General features: G+C 37.3%; 1 protein-coding gene across 1 annotated transcript; it reads left to right on the top strand.

The window, feature by feature from the left end:
• Positions 1-6,793: 6,793 nt before the first annotated feature.
• Ido1 (indoleamine 2,3-dioxygenase 1) lies at positions 6,794-17,799 on the top strand. Its single transcript, XM_004633121.3, has 10 exons — positions 6,794-6,926; positions 8,771-8,866; positions 8,985-9,104; positions 11,250-11,368; positions 12,314-12,328; positions 13,968-14,067; positions 14,488-14,605; positions 15,674-15,725; positions 16,116-16,264; positions 17,172-17,799. The coding sequence occupies exons 1-10, from the start codon at positions 6,828-6,830 to the stop codon at positions 17,525-17,527; spliced, it is 1,224 nt and encodes a 407-aa protein (XP_004633178.3). The 5' UTR covers positions 6,794-6,827; the 3' UTR covers positions 17,528-17,799.
• Positions 17,800-20,049: the final 2,250 nt, after the last annotated feature.

Below are 20,049 nucleotides of genomic sequence, written 5' to 3'. Positions count from 1 at the left end.
GTAACAATGGCATATTAAGATTCCCCATTATAACTATTATTGTTTATTTTATTTTTATGTCTATTGAAACTTGTCTTATATGACAATATGCCCTAGAATTATCTAATTCTCTCTCTCTCTCTCTCTCTCTCTCTCTCTCTATATATATATATATATATATATATATATATAATTTTTATCTCATCTTAAAGTTTTTCTGTAACAAGTAAGTTGAGACTTTCTTTGTCTATTTTGATCATTATTAGTTTGAAGTGTGCATTGTTGCAAACAGAATGGCTACTCCTGCTTCTGTCTGGATTCCTGTTGCATGGAGTATTGTTTTACATTTTTTAATTTTAATCTCTGGATTTCTTTTTCAGTTAAATGTGTTTCTTGTATGCAACACAGCATTAGAGCTTGTTTTGTGAACGACTCTTCCAGTCTGCTTCTTTTATTGGTGAACTGAGTCCATTTGCATTGATGGCAATAACTGATATGTATTGACTTGTCTTTGCCATGTTACTTTCCTGCTATTGGTTCCCTACTTTTCCTCTCTATGTAATTGTCCTGCCTGGTGATTTCTTTTAATTGTGGTTCTTGTTACTGTGGTCATTTTTGTCTCTAGAATATCTTTCAGTACCTTATGTTTGTCAGTTTGGTGGTCATGAATTTAAGTTGTTTTTTTTGGAAATACTTTCTTTCTCCATTAATTTTGAAAGATAGTTTTTCAGTGTATATCAATCTGAGTTTGAAGTTTTTTTCTTTCAGTACTTGAACCACTTTACTTCAAGCTCTTCTTGCCTGGAGGATTTGTGTTGAGCAGTCTATTATTATTCTCATGGGTTTTTCTTTTATAGGCCATCTGTTTCTTTTCTCTTTAATATTCTGTTCTTGTGCTGAATTTCTAAGATCTTGATTATTATGTCTGTGCATAGATTTATTTTGGTTATGGCTAATTTCATTAAACTTCTATGTGCCTTATTTACCTGTGTGTCAGATAATTTTCAGAAAATTACCATGCTTGGTAAATTTTCTGCCATTACTTTTTGTTTTTACTTCTCAAAATAGGTTTTTTTATGTCATCATTTTGAATTCTGTTTTTTCATGACACCTTGTATTAGTTTTCATTATTCTTGTATTAGTTTTCTTAGATTTGTCTTGCAGCCCTTGAATTGTCATTTCTTGATCTTTTGTTATTTTCAGGAGATCTTTCCTTTATGATTGCTAGTAAAAACCCTGTTTTCCAAGTATAAAAGTTTATCTTCAGTTTCAATCAAGTGCTTTGCCAGAGTTAAATGGAATTTTTTTAATATTTGTTTGAATCTGTTTCATGTAATCTATTTCTTTCCTAGATTGATTATTCACTGTTTCTATCTTCTTATGTTCATCTTTATAAAATCTATTTCTACTTTAGATTTTTTGGGTGATTCCTTTGTAAAATCTAGCATTTCTTTTTGTGCTGAATCTGGCTTTCTTGATAGTCTCCATAACCTCATGGAGTTGCTTCTTCAGCTGCTATCATTTCAGATATTTCAGCTATGTGTCCAGTTTCATCTACGTCCTTGTCTCCTGGACTTGTTTTTGGTTGACTTGAGGTCTGATGCTGAATTTTCTTTCTTTTCTTATCATTTTTTATTTCAAAACATTTTTTAACTGTTTTGTGTGATGATCCTTGTGTTATTTTGTAGTAGGTAGCTATAGCACCAGTATTAAGGCCTCTCTAGGTAAAATCTGTACGACATGTAGGAGATTCTTGGTTGATGTCTATTACAAGATCTTACCTTCCAAATTAATTAAGATTAGGAATTTGGCATATGTTTGACTCAGTCCCTGATCCTTTGTTGCAATACTGGGTTTATTATGCCAGAGCTTCCCAGTATTGTTAAAGAAAGATGAACACCTGATTACAATAGATATGACATCTTAGCTAAAGTAGTAAATTTAGCAATAATAATAGCATCGAGCACAATTTAGACACTGACATATTGTTAATTATTGATGTATTACTTTAGATCATAGAAACAGAATCTATAGTTATATAACAGAACTGATCCTAAATTAAGAGTTTGTGTGCAAAGTGTTTCCCCTTTGTAGCGTGGTTTTACCCTCTGGTTCAGAAATTTGTGGAGGGTAGTGTGCATCTCAGTTACTCTTTTCTTTTTGCTGGGACAAATACCTGACACCCAAAATGAAGAAAGGAAAGGTTTATTTAGCTCACAGTTACTAGAGGTTTTAGTCCATAATCAGCTAGTTCCAAGGCTGCATGGCACATGGTACAGAGCAACCTTTCAGGACAGTGACAAAGAGTAGAGAGCAAAATGAGAAGTAGCAGCAACAGTGGTTACAGAGAGGACATCTGTCTCCCTTAATTAGCATTCAGGCTATCTGCCCCAGTAAGGGAGGAGCACTCACAGCCATAATCCCAGCAGCACTCACACCCATAATTCCAGTGGATCATGAGTTAATTATAAACTCAAGAAGTCCACCCATGACTACAGGAGGCTTTGGTGGGACACCTAGACACAAAGCATAGCAGTGTGTAAGTGAAGATAATTGGAAAGGAAATAGACGTAAGGTTGGAAGATGAAAGATGATCATGCAATGTAAGAGGGGTCGAAAAGCAAGAAGAAAGGAATTTTTGGAGTGACTACTTGAAATGTTCTCTGGGTTTGGGGATGGGATTAGTTTTCGGTGGTTGGAGTTCTCCCCATGCATTTAGAAAAGAGAAGGAAAAAACAAAAGAAAGAAAAGTCAGAAAGAAAGAAAAGGGATGGTTAATAAGGAAAAAAAAAGATAAGGCAGACAAAAGAAAAAAATTGAGTGAAAAGTGTTGGTTACTAAATGCTAGATTCTCTCTGGCATTGTTACCAGTCCCATGGAACCTTTAATCACCTATTGGTTTATATTGTTATTGTTACCTTGAAATTTTCACAGCACTAGTCCTGCTTGCCCATCCTGTGCACCTTAATTGGAACCCTCCTGTGCTGCTGACGAGCTTTCTAGTCTCTGGGCTTTCCCAAGCAGTTCATTTCAGTTGTGGCCGTGGCAGGGGTAGAAGCCCCCTGCCTCTAGGACCTGGATTCCCTTGGTGGTAGGGAGGTAATGGGTAGGGTCCCTTTTTCATTTTATGTCTGGAAATTTTCTATTACTGATTTTAAGCATTGATATTATCATCTCTAGTTTTGACCTTACTAAAACCTGTTTGGAGGACATAAATGTTTTGTTTATTTGGGACTCTGTATTTTTGGTTATGGCTTTAAAAAAACCTCTCCAATCCTATCATTTTTAATAGTACTGCTGCTCTTTTCTCACTTTTTATCTTTTAAGACCAAGATAATGTCTACATGAGAGTTCCTCATATACTCTCTGTCTCTTATTCTGTTTCTGTATTTTCCTTTTTTTTCCTCACTGAGTTTAAACTGTTCTCTTCTAATATATCTGAAAGTTTAAGAATTCACTTTCATTATGCTCAATCCTAACTGTACACTTGGTTATTTATATTAGTTTCAGTTTCTTCAAAATTTCCAAATCCTGCCCTTTTTATTTTTGAATATGTTAAATAAATGAATTAATAAGTCTGATTTTCTATATATTAAGTCCTGAGTAAATGTATCTACAGACTCTGGTTTTCCATGGTTTTATTATCATCTGTAGGTACTTTGAGAGATAATTAGACATCTATTAAAATGGTTTAAATATTTAGAGGGCTAGGTTGATACTTGCCTCCTCAAAGAAGTGCTTAATTTTGCCTTTTAACTGAGTTCCCTTTCAAAAACACCATGAAATTTTCCTAATAAAATAATTATAAAAGTCAAATCTGCACCAGAAACTAAAATTTTAGAAAATGTCTTAAGCTAGTAAGGGCTCAGTAAAAGTTGGCTATTATTAATGTCTAATCATGTAAATATCAATGGTAAATATTTATAGATATTGGTATTTCAGTGTTTGCTTCAACTCTTTTTGGATCATTTTTAACTGAGAATTATTTTCCTTTAGAAATAAAGTGGCATGTTATAACTTAGCATAGCATAATGGTAAGAAGGCAGCTGGGTGAATCATAGAGGATAATACTGAAGAAGAAATAAATATGTGTTTATCATGTCCCTGGATACAGCGTCTGGTAATGGTGTTAATGGTCATGTTACTGATGGAAATAGTGTCCAAGTAAAAGTAATTTCAGAGTTTCCAAATAGAGGATTGCTCACTGAACAATTGGAAATATAGTCTATAGCTAGGGGGACACATCAACATATGAGGTATCAGCATAGAAAAAAGAGAATCCCAGCTGTTAAGACAGGTGATGTGAACAGGGAAGACTCATACAAAGATTCTGTTCTAGGACTCTGATCTAGGGAGCTGCAGAGCAAAAGATGGAGGGAGTGCTGGCTCTCAAATCTTCTCTAGCATACTATGCTGGGCATTAGTAAAAGGCTGAAGAGGGAGAGAAAGCATCCATTTGAGGTCATAAAATTGTGAGATTCTTCTGTAGCCAGGTGAGAGTGGTATTCAAGGAGATGTGAATACATCTAAAAAGAAATTAAGATGAAGGATGATAAGACCAATGAAGAATACAATTTAGAAATAGCTGGGTATGGTGGTGCCTATCAGTCAAGATTTATGGGTCCTACACACTTAAGAAGGTAGGCAAAAAAGAGGAGCAAAAATAAAAGGTTTTATGAGACACAATGCTTTAAAAGTCAAGCTTGAGAGATTTTTAAGTTAGACTCATATAACTGTAGTCCGTGTAGCAAATATATATATATATATATATATATATATATATATATATAGAAAATTTTAGGGACAGAGAATGAAAAATCATTGGTAGAATCACAGATTTTCTAGTTCTCAATAATATTCTTAGATGTCTTTCTTCTGTGGCAGTATAATAGGCCTTTATGATGTCTTTGGATTTTCCTCCATGGGTGTGGTTTCAAATGCATCCACCCAGTGATTCAATTATTTGAACAAAGTTTAGCAGTATACTCGCTTTGTCACTTTGGTTTCAATTTCCTCAACTTTTTTTTTTTTTTTTTTACAGAGACTCAGTATTCTTGTAAAGCCATCTGTTCCCAGAAAAGTCATCATGCAAAAGGGACTAGCATAAGAGCTGTTGTTCTTAGTTGTGGCTCCTTAATTTGTTCCATAGAAACTGGGAAAAAACCATGCTTTGTTTTTCTATATGCTGGACATTAACTTTGTCTCTCCTCTGCTCTTGATCGTCAACAGGAATGATAAGGTCTCTGCTTTTGCTTTAGTGCTGTTACCTCAAATGGTGCCTCTGCAGGAAGACAGACTTGTGTGCCCCTCGGAAAACTTTGCCAAATGCATTCTTCATTTTGTATTTAAATTTTTTTCAAGGTGTTATTCTTGGCTTCAGCTTTGAGCAGATTACAAAGCCCAAATACGCAGGGCTATTTCATCTGCACCATGTAGAAGTCAAACGCAGTAGATATGCAGGCCAGCCCTTCTCAAAGTGAAGTTTTAGGAATGAAGAGAGAACGTCCCTATGTTGAACACACTGAAAAGTCTAGGTTCGAAAAATGGGGCAGTGGGTGAAGTGTAACTTTCCAATTCTTCATGAACTTCTATATATTTGTAGTTTGGGACCACTGACTGATAGTTCACTGTCTCACCAGTCATATTGAATGCTGCTGACACAAGACACTGTTATTCTCACATGCCTCCGGAAACTTAAATGAAAATCGAAAGACAAAGAACGTAATGGTAAATTATTGGGAAACACAAATTCTAAATTGAGCTTAGGAGCTGTCCGAGACAGTTTTTCTCCTGCCCTGTAGGCTGAATTGGAACCCGGAAACTTCTGCTTTCTCCTGGCCACAGCTGAGCATCTAGGGCTCCTGATGCTCTGGGGCTCCCAGCAAGATAAGTCTGTCTGAGGATGACAAAGATCTTTAAAGCAATGCAGTAACAACAGTAAAGGCTTAGCTTGGGGAAGTGACAGTTTCTTTATTAACTCTGTGTTATCCTTGTAAGAATGCTTTGTTTTGTTGACTAGCCCACAGTAATAGCCTCTGCTCTCCTGGGATTCACTCACTACCCCCTCTAAATGTGTGTACATGCTCAGTAAGAGGTCAAATGTGCTCTAAATGTGTATATGTGCTCAATAAATGCTGAACTAGCTGGAAAGATCTTTGTCTTTGCCCAGTTGACCTCTCAGCCTCCCTCATACATGGATTAAATTTGTTTCTGTCTCTTTTTCCATACTCCACATGCAAGCAGTTGGGGCTCTTGGTCAGGTGCCACTCCCACAGTAATTTAGCATTGTAGCCATGATAAATTATTTTTAGTTTAAAATATAAAATATAAAAGATTTTTGTTGTAGTACTGGAGATTAAACAACTCCAGAGTCTTCACACCAAACTATATCTACCATCTATGTATTTATTTATAAACAAGGTCTTGATAAGTCATGAAGCTGCCCAGGCTGGGGCTCAAACTGGTAATCCTTCTGCCTCGGGTTCCTGGAGCGCTAGGACTACTAATGCGTACTACCATGCCCAGCTTAAACACTTCTGCACAGCTCTTACTTTGGGAAAACCCTTTTGGGCTCCCCATAGGGCAGTAAGCCAATGATATTCCTAAGAGATAATGAGGTGAATGTAATATCAACTTTCAGTTTCTTTGTATGATGAACAGAAATGTTTTTGTGGTTTTATTGTTTATCAAGTTCCAAATACAGAAAATGAAACTATCCAAAAGTGGAAGTTATTTTTCCCTGCTTACGTGTTGAGGTTCAGTCACTGCCTCTGACAGTCACTATAAAGCATAGATGCTTTCTGAAACTCTGCAGATGCTGAAGAGGGCCAGGAGAGCAACCTGCAAGCATGGCTCATAGCAGAACTTTGCCTATGGAAGTCACTTGGGAAACCCTCAAGAAGTACCACATAGATGAAGATGTAGGCTTTGCACTGCCAAACCCACTGGTAAGTGACGACAGCAGTGAGTTGTGGAAAATAAGTTGTATTCTCATTAATTACCTGAGCAATTTCACTTCTACTGAACAACTGTAGTGCAGTAATGGATAAATGGATAAATTAGAGCCTAAATTGGAAACAGCATTTGAAGAACCTGGTCTCATTTACTCTTTTCTAGTTAGTATTCTTAGGAATTTAGTCAAATATATAATTCTTACCTACCACAAAGATGGAGAGAAGAATGACTATGTGAAGTCATTTGACTTTAAAAAAATGCTATACAAATCAAGAGTTGTTTTATCACAAGTGCATTTTTAGAGCACAATTAGAAAAACCCAATGTTATAAATAGGTCACAAGTCACAAGGAAACCTCTGTCTGTACTTATATATCTTAAACTATACAAGCATTTGGAACTAATTTGATTTGTAATTTCATTGGGTTTATGTGATGACACTTGAAGTAACCCCAGGTTGTAGTAATAATGCTTGCAGTTTATTGAATGCATGGTTCAAATAAGAGTATAAACCTTTCTGTCTTCTGATTTGTATGTATAAAGTATAAAGTATAAGACATTTGGAGAGAAAATGCTTGTCTTAAAAACTCCTGTTCCCTAAATTGAGTTTCAAAGAAAGTCATGCAAATCAATTTGTCAGAGGAGAGCTAGCCATATAAAGGTGCCCAATGCTCACATCTACCTCCACAAAGAGAAAACAGAATATAAGGAAATTGTTGCATTTTAAAGTAAATGGAACTGGATCCTAGCATAGGGGAGATAGAAGCCTGTAAGAAAATGCTGGTGTAGTGGAATCACACACACCTCAGGCAGAAATCTTGTGCCAGGGCAGGGGACATAAGAGTAGGATATCTGACGATGTAGATATTGTAAAGAAAAGCCAGGAACTGCTTCCTTAAGACAAAAGATTTTGATTTAATAAAGATAGAAAAATCATGCACGTTAAGAACAAAAATTTTGAAGGAAAAAGAAATTTATCCTAGGTTTTCTGTGAGACTTTAAACTGTAAAAGTTACAGTCACAATGCATGGTAATTGCAGGGATAGGACAGAAAAGAAATTCAATTCATCGTGGGGTGCAATCCCAGAAGGCCATAATGTGTGTGGCTTGGTGGATTTTATTCAAGTGTAGCTGGGAGTCTTAGAAATCAGTCTCCGTGGGTAAGGGGGTTCCTCTGTTTAAAGAATCTCCTATGTGTCAGCAATATGCCAGGTCTTGCAGAGTATATAAAGTTAAAATTACAATACAAACCTTGCCATCACACACTGAAATATAAAAAACCTATGAACTTGTGTTTGAGTTACAATAAACAAGATAAACAAAAAATTACATAAATTGTATGAGCCTGCTTTTTTTTCCTTTGTGACTCAGACAACTTCTTGGACTATTAGAAGAAGTGAATGAGAAATAGGTAAGATATTCTTAAGCAAAGTGCCTAATAGCCTAGTGATATATAATTCATCTCATTTCTCTTTCAAAGAATTTCAAGTCTGAGGAGAAAAATAGGAGTAGCAGATAATAACACAAAAATATAAAATCATAGCATTTATACTGGAAGAGGCTGTTGTGAAGTAGAGAAAGTAGGAAGGTTTCAGACAAACTTCAGAGTTGAATTTTGAAATCAGGCAAATGCTGGAAGAAAGGAAGTGGAGGACTCAGAGGACTTTAGGCATGCCTGTCCCTCAGACGGCACGGCGCATCTGGACAGTCAGCACTTGTCAGAAATGTGTGACACAAAAGGAGGGAGAGGCCAGGTGGGCTGCTAGTAAGAGGTCAATGTCAGTTTATAGTGACTTCTACTAGCAAAATAAAGTCCTATTTTGTTTTGCTTTTTCCAGGAGGAGCTGCCTGAGAAATATAATGCTTGGATTTTGGTTGCTAAAAACCTGCCAGAACTCATTAAGACTGGCCAACTTCGAGAAGAAGTTGAGAAGGTTTGAAACATGTATTCCGTCTGTCTGCCCTTAGCATAGCTTCTTCACAGGGTTATCAAGTCAGAATTGTAAGCCCTCACAAGACTGATTGTAATGAAATCTTTTCATCTGTCCTCAGCTCCCAATGCTCAGCACTGATGACCTCAAGGAATATGAGGAACAGTGCCTCGGACACTTAGCTCTGGGCTGCATCACCATGGCCTATGTGTGGAACCAGGCGGATGACGACGTCCGGAAGGTTTGGAGCTTTGCTGATGTTTCCAATGTTTCATGATAGATTTCAATTTTCATGAAAAGAGATGTAATTAACATTTCATGTAATATTATCTATTGGTGAAGGTATAGGTCAGTGGCAGAACACTTGCCAAGCATTTGGTAGACCGTAGGATTTGCTCTCTAACAACAGAAAAAGAAAAGAAAGAAAAACAGAAAAATTGTTGGGTAGGATTGTCACTGTATTTTAAAAGTTTGCAGAAGAGAGAAAAGAGGAAAGGAAAACACCAGTCACTGACTTACCATGTCAACTGTTGTCATTAATTACTGTATTTGAATTTTATTTACATAGAACAATTGTTCCATTTTGTACAATACACTTATATCCTCTTTGCAACTGAATTTACATTATGAACAATTTCTAGATACTACAAATAAACCTAGTCATTCAAACTATAATTTTTCAGTGAGGTCCTAAAATTTATTTAGTAACTCTTTGCTAAAAATTTTACTTGTTTTTAATATTTCCTTATGATAAAGGACACTACAATAAATGTCTTTGAATAACTTTTCTTAGTTAAGGCTAAAGGACTTAACCAAAAAAACATTTTGGCTTCACTGTGTCATTAATGTTAATTTAATTAACATTAAATAATGTTAGTTGTAAAATATATAGTTTAAAATACAGAATAAATTTATATGTGTTTATATATTATGCATTTTTGGGTTAGTCATAGTCTTATTTTATAAGAGAGTCTCAGTCATGAGCCTATAGCTATTAAAAATTGTTAGCCTCGATGATAATTTTACTGCAGCACCAACAAAAAGGATTTTGCAGTAATCCTTCCTCTTGATTGCTGCTAGGCAGATGAGTGGCAGCCTTCCGGTGTGTCCAAACTGCCAGCGTGTGTTCATGGTCCACCCAGCAGTGCAGCTCCTGCGCCTGCATTTGCATCCTGTGTAGGAACATCAGCCTAGGCCACTAGAAAGACCCAATTAAATGTGAAGTTCAGATAAACAATTTTTAGTACATATATGTTATTAAATATGAAAATTTATTGAGCATGCCATATTTTTTGGTCCATTGTAATCATATGAACTATTGCAGATTATACTACTTAAACTTTAAATCGATTCCAAAAGGATTTCCTGCTATTTAGGAAAGTTTGTCCTTTCCGACAAGGGTAGCTGATGCCTTATCTAGGCATTTTTTCTGTTCGCATCCTGCTTGACACATAGAGAAGTTGCTCAGGAAATACCTTATACTTTACTATAGCCTTCAATCTTCCACATTCACATTCTGTGTGATGCCAAAAACAGAGGACTAATTCCAGTCTTAAAGTCTAGCTTGACCTTGACATACATGCTAGCTCAGCTTGCAGGCATGCTGCATGCACCCACCCAGAGCAAAGGGCAGGGAGTGCTGGGTGCTCTGAGCAGGAAGCCAGAGGACAAAGCAGCAGCGGGTGTGGTGCTGAGGAACAAGAGTACTTGAAACAGAAAGCAAAGGTGGCAAATGCTAACAAAACTCATGGAGGTCAGAATGTACTTAGCATCTTTACTAAGATGACAGATAAAAGGAACTTCCTACTTCAGCTAAGAATAAGTGTTGGTAGTGAAGCTCTCATATCAGCACTAATGAAGCTTATTTTAAAAAGGAAAGGTCATGCAAAAGAATTTCCTTCTGAACTTAACACCAAGTACAGAAACTTTACACTTTCAGCATGTATCATGTCTGAAACAATTACAGAGACTTCAGGTATGTGTGTGACAATTGATTTTATCTTTTCTTATTTAACCAACCGATAACATTGTGTCCTGCACAGAAAAAAATGCTTAACAAATGTTCAAGGAGTGGTTGGATGAATAATGGGATAAAATTATCTCAAAAATCCAGGAGGAAAGGAAAAACACCAGGCTTTAGAAAGTTAAGCATGCAGGGTTAGTTTGCTCTTGTTCCATATGGCCAAATTATGTTCCCCAAAATCTGAATCCAAAACATGAATATTTAATAATTACTGGGGTTAGTTTATGAAATGTGGAAGAAAAATAGATTTATCTGGTTCCAGAGTGCCATTTTATATATAGAAAACCTAAAGCTTTGGCAGCCAGGAAGCTGAAGAAGAGGCAAAGCCCTTCGGTGGAAAACTAACAGCTACACTTTACTTAGGTCTTGCCAAGAAATATTGCTGTGCCTTACTGTGAACTCTCAGAGAAGCTGGGTCTGCCCCCCATTCTTGTGTACGCAGACTGTGTTCTGGCCAACTGGAAGAGAAAGGACCCCAGAGGGTATGTATATTGTGATTATAAGAGGAGCCAGAGTGGATAGTGCTTCAGTCAAAATATAGCTCCTTATTGGCTTAACTTTAGCAGCACAGCTTCTCTGTGGTTCAGTATTGTTTCTTGGGCCATTGTGACTGACACTACAAATATACTGTGCATAAATGAGAGAGGGGGTTTAGTCAGCATATCCTTCAACACAGAGCTCCTCTGCTCACTGGGAACTGGGCCCATATTTATACTACTGGTAAATACTACCCTGAGCAAGCTAGGGAGTATTTCTGTTACCTCCCCAAATTCTTTTGGGCTTATTCCTATTGAGTTTTCTGTTCTGCTCTAGGCAACTACATTCTAATTTGTCTTATTAAAAATGAGTTAGTTTTGTACAAAAAAATTAGTAGAGTTTGTTGCTAGATTTTATGCCACTGAAGCCATAGAGTGCCTACTCTGTTGTGTCTAGCTTCTTTTGGTCAACAAACTTTTGAGATTCTACACATTTAATTTTGTGTAGTGTCTAGCCTTCAAATCAGCCTGTCTTTGGCAGGACAGGTTATGGTGTCTGAGCCCTCAGTTCAGCCTGCTCAGGATCTGCTTAGTGATAGGCTTTGTCAAGATAAAGAGACAAGAGGATCAAACGTCCTGTGGCTCTCAATGTGTGTGCTGTAAGGAATGCCCTGCACAGAGGAATGTTATGCAGTGAAGGGACTTGATCGAGGCAGTTGCTTACTAAGAACAGCTAATTTTGATTATCTATGTGTATTTTTTGCATACTTAATTTTAAAATTTCATTTGTAACTTAAATGGTTGTAATACAACAGCAAAAGCATTCTTCCTTTTTGGCCTACATTTTAACTCTGACAGAGCAGTAGTATTAAATCCAATAACAATAACTCAGCCTGATATGAATTTCAACTGTTTTTCTTTCTTTTCATTGCATCATGGCCGCTTCATTAGACCAATGACCTATGAGTAAGTATCTGATTGTTTTTCATTGTGAAGATCATTTGTTATCAAAATAAATTTAGTTTTATCAATATAATTCAAATGTATTTTTCAAATGGCTGATTAAATTCAGGCAAAAAGTAATTTCGTAGTTATTTAGGAAATGAACGATAGAACCTTAATGATGCCTATAAGTATAATAATACTGATGTGTCTCTGATATTGTTAACTACAGATGCATTTAAAATATTCATACGCATGCACTTAATATGTGTGCATATATATGTGCATATATGTGGGTTAATAAAACACAAGTTGTAAATAAATTTAGGTATCTGTGACCTCATGCCCTCTGTGGCCAGAACAACTAAGCAGTGTTAATAAGTAGCCATGAACCTATTATTTTTTTCTCCAATCCTTAACCTATATTCTAAGCATAGGTAAGAGCTCAGGAATCTGAAGTAAAAATAGGTACTGTCCTTCCCAGCGATGAGGGAGAAGGAGGTGTACGAAAGTTGCATAATTTCCCAAGATTAGGAACGGGGATAAGAACAGTCAGAGCTCTACTCAATAAAACACTCAAAAGGAAGAATCTCTGACAGAGGTATGCAGGTGGTGGCCAGAAGACTATGGAGAAATTAGCTAGAAGGTGGAAGTGTTTAGAGAAAACTGAAAATGTAGCAGCCATGAAAGGGCAAGGAGTTCTGTGTGTTATCAGAGCTGCAGAATCACCGCTGTGAGTGTAAATCATTATTCATGAGAATAACAGCATAGGAAAGGGATGAATAAACACATTTATAGAAACATCATGTGGACTTTTTCTGGATAGGATCAGGATTTTAAAGAGTTCCTTTAAATAAAAAGTTGTAGGTTGAAGAACAATATCTTCTGATGATGTCTTGCCCAGAACCATGCAGCAAATAAGCTTCGTGTGTGATCTGGCTTCAGAGCCCATGAGATAGCACCAGAACAAAGCATGTACCTCGCGAGACCAGGACATGTTTGTGTCAATGCCACAGCTTCAAGAGAAAGGGAAAAAAATAGGTTCTAACTAGTTATTTGAATTTTTCCATTGTTCCCTTGTAAAGCAGATAAACCACTGAGAAACTAAGTCATGGTAACAGATATATATAAATATAAATAATATATATATTTATATATATATAAATATAAACACACATATATGAAAAGGTTATCCCATAAAAGTCAACCTCAAAAATTATCTATTAATATTGAGTGTATGTCCATCATAATAAATTTGCCTGGGAAAAGTTAATAGCACAAAGGGAATGATTTTGGAGTATTGCAGCTCCCAGTTCTGGAATAAAATCCCAAGTCTCAGCTTAATCTGATCTATTATTAATTATCTGATTTTACACAATAGGCCTAATATAAGCTTTTCTTTTCTTTTCCTTAATTTGTTTTCTTTGGGTGCTGAGTGTGCTAGACAAGCTCTTTACCACGGGTGAGCATTCCAGTGCACTTTGCTGCCTCCTAATATTTCCATACCTATAGTGGTGATGTTAAGATATTCCATGTCCCTCTTGCAAAATCATTTTGATAATAAAATAGGACAGATAAAAGCTCATGAAAAGTGTAAACTGCTTTATGTATATGCCAGTATCTTTGCTAAATTCTTGCTTGTTTTAACTGATTTTTTTTTTAGGAACATGGACATTCTCTTTTCATTTCCTGGTGGAGAGTGCAGTAAAGGTTTCTTCCTGGTTTCTCTGTTGGTAGAGACAGCAGCGTTTTCTGCAGTTAAAGTATGTTTATTCACACCTAAGTATTTTATGTCAATTCACATGCAGGAAGATTAGCAACTGCACTACAGTAGCAAACATTGCTTGTGTCCTAATCAAGTAAAGCTTTAGATCGCTTAACTGGGGGTAATAGGCCATCTAACAGAAAGATTTTATTACATTTTTGGGTATTGCCCAAGGTATTCTATCTAGAGGCCATATATTTAGAATCAAATTTGAAATTCCTATAAGACATAACAATTTTAGTGCAATTTGTTTGTTACTAATAAATAACGATAAAATCAGTGATTTTGACTTTTAAAAATAGAGATAGTAGAAGCATAGATTTAATTTGTGGATTAAGACAAGAAAATTCCCATTCCCAGTGGCAGTGTGTAGTGCTATGACATATTATGAACTTAACTTTTTTCCTGTCTTTTTCAGGCAGTTCCCACTGTACTAAAAGCAGTGCAGCAACAGGATAAGGAGACCCTGAAAAACACACTGCTTGGCATGGCTGACTACCTAAGGAATGCCCAGAAAGTATTCAAGGAGATCCACGGCAAGTGTCCCAGGGAGTACCGCAGTGGAGGCTGTGCTACACAGCCCTGAGTGTCAAAGGGGGGACCTGTTGAAAAAAGGAAGCAAAACCCACCTATTGCGTAGGGTATTACCACTGATATATTTTACTTCAGCAAGTCACTCCTTCCATGTGGTCAGTTTTATTAGCTCTGTTTTATAGGTTAAGGGACCTACACTCAAAGAGAGACCGTAAATGAGCTCAGGTTGTCTAGCTTGAAACTGGGAAGGCACACTCCAGGCTGAGGCTGTTGTCCTCAAAGGAGCAGCCTCGTCTGCTACTCTGACCACGGAGAAGCCTGCTGAAGGTGAGGCAATTTTAAGTTCTGAGAAAGTCAGCTGCTGCCAACCATGGCTATCTGCTAGTTCTGCTTCTTTACCAGTTCCCTAACAGTGCAGAAAGCCACTGAACTCAAAGGTTTTTGAAGTTAACAGCTAAAGAAGCTACCAAAAGTTGCTAAACAGCTATTTACAAAAGGACATGCACCCTACAAAACAGATTTCACAAATACAAGAGTGTTTACCCCAGGGCATGGAGTTATTGAGGATTGTTGTTTGGTAGAAAGGCATGTCTTCATGTCAAATGTCCCTTGTGTGGGGAAGGAGACCTGAGGCTGTGATCTACAGAGAAACTGGATTTAATTAATTAAGTAATCAACTTAGATTTATTTACTGTGCTCAGGATGAAACCCAGGGTCTCACGCATGCTGGGCAAGCCCTTTACCCTGAGCTACATTGAAGCCCTAACTTGGATCTAGCATCAGTTTAGCCATTGTCAGTAAGCACCTGAAGTAGGCAATTGTTAACACTTTAACTGACCTGAGGATGCATAGCATTGGGCAGGTGGCTCTTCATTCCTTGCTCTGCTGTAGGCCAAGTGCAGTCACTCAGGACTCCCAAGCAGCGGCCAGCAGAATGAGGCCGGTCCCTGGGGACTTCCCGGTGCAGAGGTTCTGATATGCTTCTTGTGACTGCCACTGAAGTCCTGTTTGTGCTTCACACTTTGGGTTTTCTGTTGAAAGTTGTTAAACTGAGCACATTTTTTTTCCAGGACATGTGGACCCAGATCAGTTTTACAATGTTCTCCGCAAGTATTTGTCTGGGTATGTAGCTGTTTCCTTAAATTTGTTTATCTCTTGATTAATAGAAAGAACACAACCAAATTTTATTGGTGGTCCAATATCTATTGGATGTAGAACTCCATTTATAGCATAAAGTACATGTGGAGAAAGAACAGATTGCATTTTCTACTTTCACTTGGCCAAGAATGCCCTGTGGGGGTCATTTTAAGAGTGAATGACTTGTGTTACTGCAAAGATAAGGTACCTTTCTGAGAATGTATGTGAGTTATTGTTCTCATGCATGAAAGTTAGTAGGGGGTATGGATAAAGGGTCATGAAATACATCATTTTTATTTTTTTAATCTTTAATAGAAAATTTCTGAGAATTGCCAGTTAATTGAAAGACTAATTATTTTTTCCTTTTTGTTCTAGCTGGAAAGGCAACCCCAAGCTGCCCGACGGCCTTCTGTACGAGGGCGTCTGGGAGGATCCTAAGCAGTTTGCAGGGGGCAGCGCTGGGCAAAGCAGCATCTTTCAGTGCCTTGATGCTCTTCTGGGCATAGAGCAGACCACCGGGAGAGGTAGGTGGACATGGAAAACAATGATTAGCTCTCTCCGTAATGCAATCATTACTTTCTTTGAGGAAATACTTTCCTATCTGCTCCTAAGCTTACTTGTAGACGTTAAGAGAATCAGTAAGGCAGGGGTCACATGGCTATGATCTCATTTCACAAATGGAGAAGGAGAAACTGAAACAGGGCAGCTGACTAGCTCTTTCCAACCTACTAGAAAGTAGCAGAGCCCGAAATCAAACTTGCTAAGTCATGCTCCAAATGGTGAGACAAGCATGGAACTGAAGCCTGATTACCTGTGGGGTAGCCAGTGCCACATATCCTGAAAATGTATGGTCAAGTTTAGGAAGTCACCTGTAAAAGACACCCAGTGTGGACAGAAGGTGGGGACTTGGAGGCCTCAGTGACAGGAGATGTCTGAATCTTCTGGTGTGGCCAGCTGTCAGGGCCACAGTGGAGCATAATCATTATATTCCTTCTCAAGCTTTGAAGGAGGAGCACAGCAAACCTTTCTGTCTCCCACTGTTTTCTTAAACTTCTATTTAATAAAGCAAAAAGCATTGACCTGGATGAAAATATGCTTTTTATTAATTAAGATACATTTTCAAAAGGGTACCTGGAACTCCCTCAGACTTAGCATCATGATCTGGCAAGTGCAGATTAAACACACTCTGTCTACGCTGATAGCGTGTTGGCAAAGCAAATGCAGTAGAAAATGAGAAAAGAACATGCAGAAAAGTCCTTTGTGAAAAAATTCATTTTGTTCTTTCCATTTTCAGAAAAAATAGTAGTTTCTATAACTGCCATTGCTAGTAGCAAGAAAAATAGCAGATCAACCTTCAAGGAGGAGCCTTCTGCTGCCCTGTCTTGGGAAGCCTGGGGTACCCTGGTCACTTGTCTCTGTCTTGCCCTCTAGGACCTGCAGCTGAGTTCATCAAGGATATGAGAACATACATGCCGCCTGCACACAGGGACTTCCTCTATTTCTTGGAGTCCTGTCCATCAACCCGTGAGTTTGTCCTTTCCAGAGGAGATGCTGACTTGAAGGAAGCCTATGATGAGTGTGTGCAAGCTCTGGTCTCCCTGCGGAGCTACCATTTGGGAATAGTGAAGACCTATGTTCTTGATCCTGCGAAGAAGCAGTCTAGGGAAGAGGAAACTGCCAGCGGGCAATCGGAACAGGAACATAGAGGGACCGGAGGAACTGACTTCATGAATGTCCTAAAGACTGTAAGAATGAAAACCTCACAGTCGCTGTTGAAGGACCGTTAACCCTGTGCTAGAAAAGGTGTCAACAATGCATCAAAATCTGTGTCTATTCCTGTAATGACTCATTACATCAGGCTTATGCATTAATAATATACAAAAATTGACTGGTGATCCATTATCTGTATTATGAAAATTATCAAAAGATCATGGTGTGAATTGTAAAAGATAGTATTAGCCATTGTGTGTCTTGCATTTATTAATTAAATCAAATTATGAAGTTACATAAATAGAAATCATATAGGATGTAACAAAACTTGCTTTATTTTTAATTCTAATTTATTGTTCCTTCAGAGATTTACTCTTCACCCTGACCTTTGGAGGATCAATAGACTCACGGGTTTACAAATATTAACATCATATTTTCTCATAATTTGCCTGTTTGCTTAACCATATTCTCATTCCACAATAAGCTTCAGGATGCCAGCAACCTTATAATTCATTAGACTCAAGTCTTATAAGACACATGGTAACCTGTTAAATGAAGATATCAAAGAATAAATAAATTATGAATACATGAGTTTAGCCTGAGAGGGAAAGGTCACCTTTGTATTATAATTTCTCTTGGGAGATTAGGTCATTAAACATTCACACTGTGGGGTTAGTTTACTTAATAATGAAATTCTGTATAGTTAGGTTTTGAGAGAAAGTTGAGTCATCCTAGCCAAACTCTTCATCTGCAGTATGACAAAGTTGTGTCTTCAGAGGGTAGGTAATTTATTTAGGGTCATACAATTAGTCACAGGTGGGACAAACATTGATTTTCTTGACAGTAGTCATCTTTTTTCCATTCTGCTTAGAATAGGCCAGGGTAGAGGGATAGAGGTTTTGAGTGAGGGAGAAACTGAGATGATCCGGTATGAGCTCTCAAGACACAAACTGTACTCTTCCCTAAAGAGGGGGAACTTGGGACATTTGTAGGAAAATAGATATGACTTGAGACCAAAATGTTCAGTGAACATTAATCAGACACACATTTTTGTACAAGAAACCTAAACTATAAATAAATATGAAAATAAAAGATAGGTAATGGAAAAAGTAAAGATAGATCTTTTACAAAAGGTAAGAGAAATAAAAGATGGAGGGAATTGGATGGGAAGGGAGAAGTGAAGATGAGGGAAAGAGGGTAAAAAAAAAAAAAGATGGGTTATGTTCATGTACCAACTCCCACAAGGAATATAATCATCATGCATTGGAAACATACTATTAAAAATAACTGACAAAATGGTAAACAGATATGAGGGATGGTATAAAAATAGGAGGAGAAAATCACCCACTTAAGAAGGTGCAGGCACCAGGATTCAATTCCCAGAACCACATGTCACCCTGGCCTCACCCTTGGGGTGCACTCAGAGGGCTACTGAAACTGGGCATGGTGGCGTGCCTATAATCCCAGCACTTGGGAGGCTGAAAACAGGAGTATCACTACGAGTCCGATCTGTATAGTGAGATCCTGTAGACCCTGTACTAAATACATTTTTTTAAAAAAGTAGGAGGAGAAATGCCTCATAATGGTCCTATGAGGGTGTGACTAGCAAGTACTTTGAGTTCATGAAAACTTGAGCACTGAGATGGACTGTATGATAGGGATTTAAGTACATGCATGAATATTTAAAGAAAGAAATGTGTCCAAACTTCTAAGCACCATGTTAACATTACTCCTCAATTACACTCTATTCCCATATAATAAAATGCATTGGAAGATTTCACTTGATTCTCTGGAAAGTCCAGGAAATGTCAGTGGCAACCCATGTTTATGTGGCCTGCCATATTTTATCCTTTGCTCTTCTTGTCAATGTTTTTGCAATGGGTATGCCATAGAATTTCATAGTAAAGAATACATATTCTGGTCCTCTCTACCTAATGCTTATTTATTACTTTTTCACAGCTAGCACAAAATGTACAGTGCTCATCACTTAAGAGAGAAGAGGTTGGATTGATCCACTGATGAATGTACTGCCAACAAAAGGCACCTCTGATGCATTAGGCTTTGGGGGACGTTTTTGATCTAAACCACAGCAATACTGAATAAACGTATAACTAAAGGTACCTATAAATAACTTCAAAAGACAATGAGAAATGCTACAATATTTTTAGAGTTTCATGCAGTAGAGAAATCTCCAAGCACCCAGCAATTGACATATAGGTTCTACCTTGGATATCCATCAGCTTTGTGACCTTAAGGAAATCCTTTACTTTTTTTTTTCTCTATTTTTCTTTTGGTAACACAGTTTCAATAATACATTGCATACATTCTTCCTAGTGGTTAATTGCTGTACAATATGTGGACATGATAATCTATTTACAAAAGCTATTAGAACAAATCATTCTATTCATTAAGAGACTGTAACTATATATTTATTCTCACCATTTTGAATACTCAGAGACAAAATGGATATTCATCTGTATCACCTTTTTTTGTTTAGTTCTGTTATTTGAATATTATAGGTGTGTTAACTCAGCAAAATATTCTAAAAGAGTCCAGTAGCCCATAATAGTATTGGGTCTTCCGCTTCACTGGCAATGTC

This window comes from Octodon degus, unplaced genomic scaffold, assembly GCF_000260255.1.
Source record: "Octodon degus isolate 3935 unplaced genomic scaffold, OctDeg1.0 scaffold00051, whole genome shotgun sequence".
Lineage (NCBI taxonomy): Eukaryota > Metazoa > Chordata > Mammalia > Rodentia > Octodontidae > Octodon > Octodon degus.
Note: the sequence above shows the minus strand (reverse complement) of the source record. Positions and strands in the feature narration are given on the sequence as shown.

Excerpts from the sequence above, each read along its gene's own strand:
- Ido1 (XM_004633121.3), top strand. The coding sequence starts at position 6,828 with ATGGCTCATAGCAGAACTTTGCCTATGGAAGTCACTTGGGAAACCCTC. Across the intron at positions 8,867-8,984 it reads TTCGAGAAGAAGTTGAGAAG|CTCCCAATGCTCAGCACTGA; the intron begins GTTTGAAACATG and ends ATCTGTCCTCAG. Across the intron at positions 15,726-16,115 it reads CTCCGCAAGTATTTGTCTGG|CTGGAAAGGCAACCCCAAGC; the intron begins GTATGTAGCTGT and ends TTTTTGTTCTAG.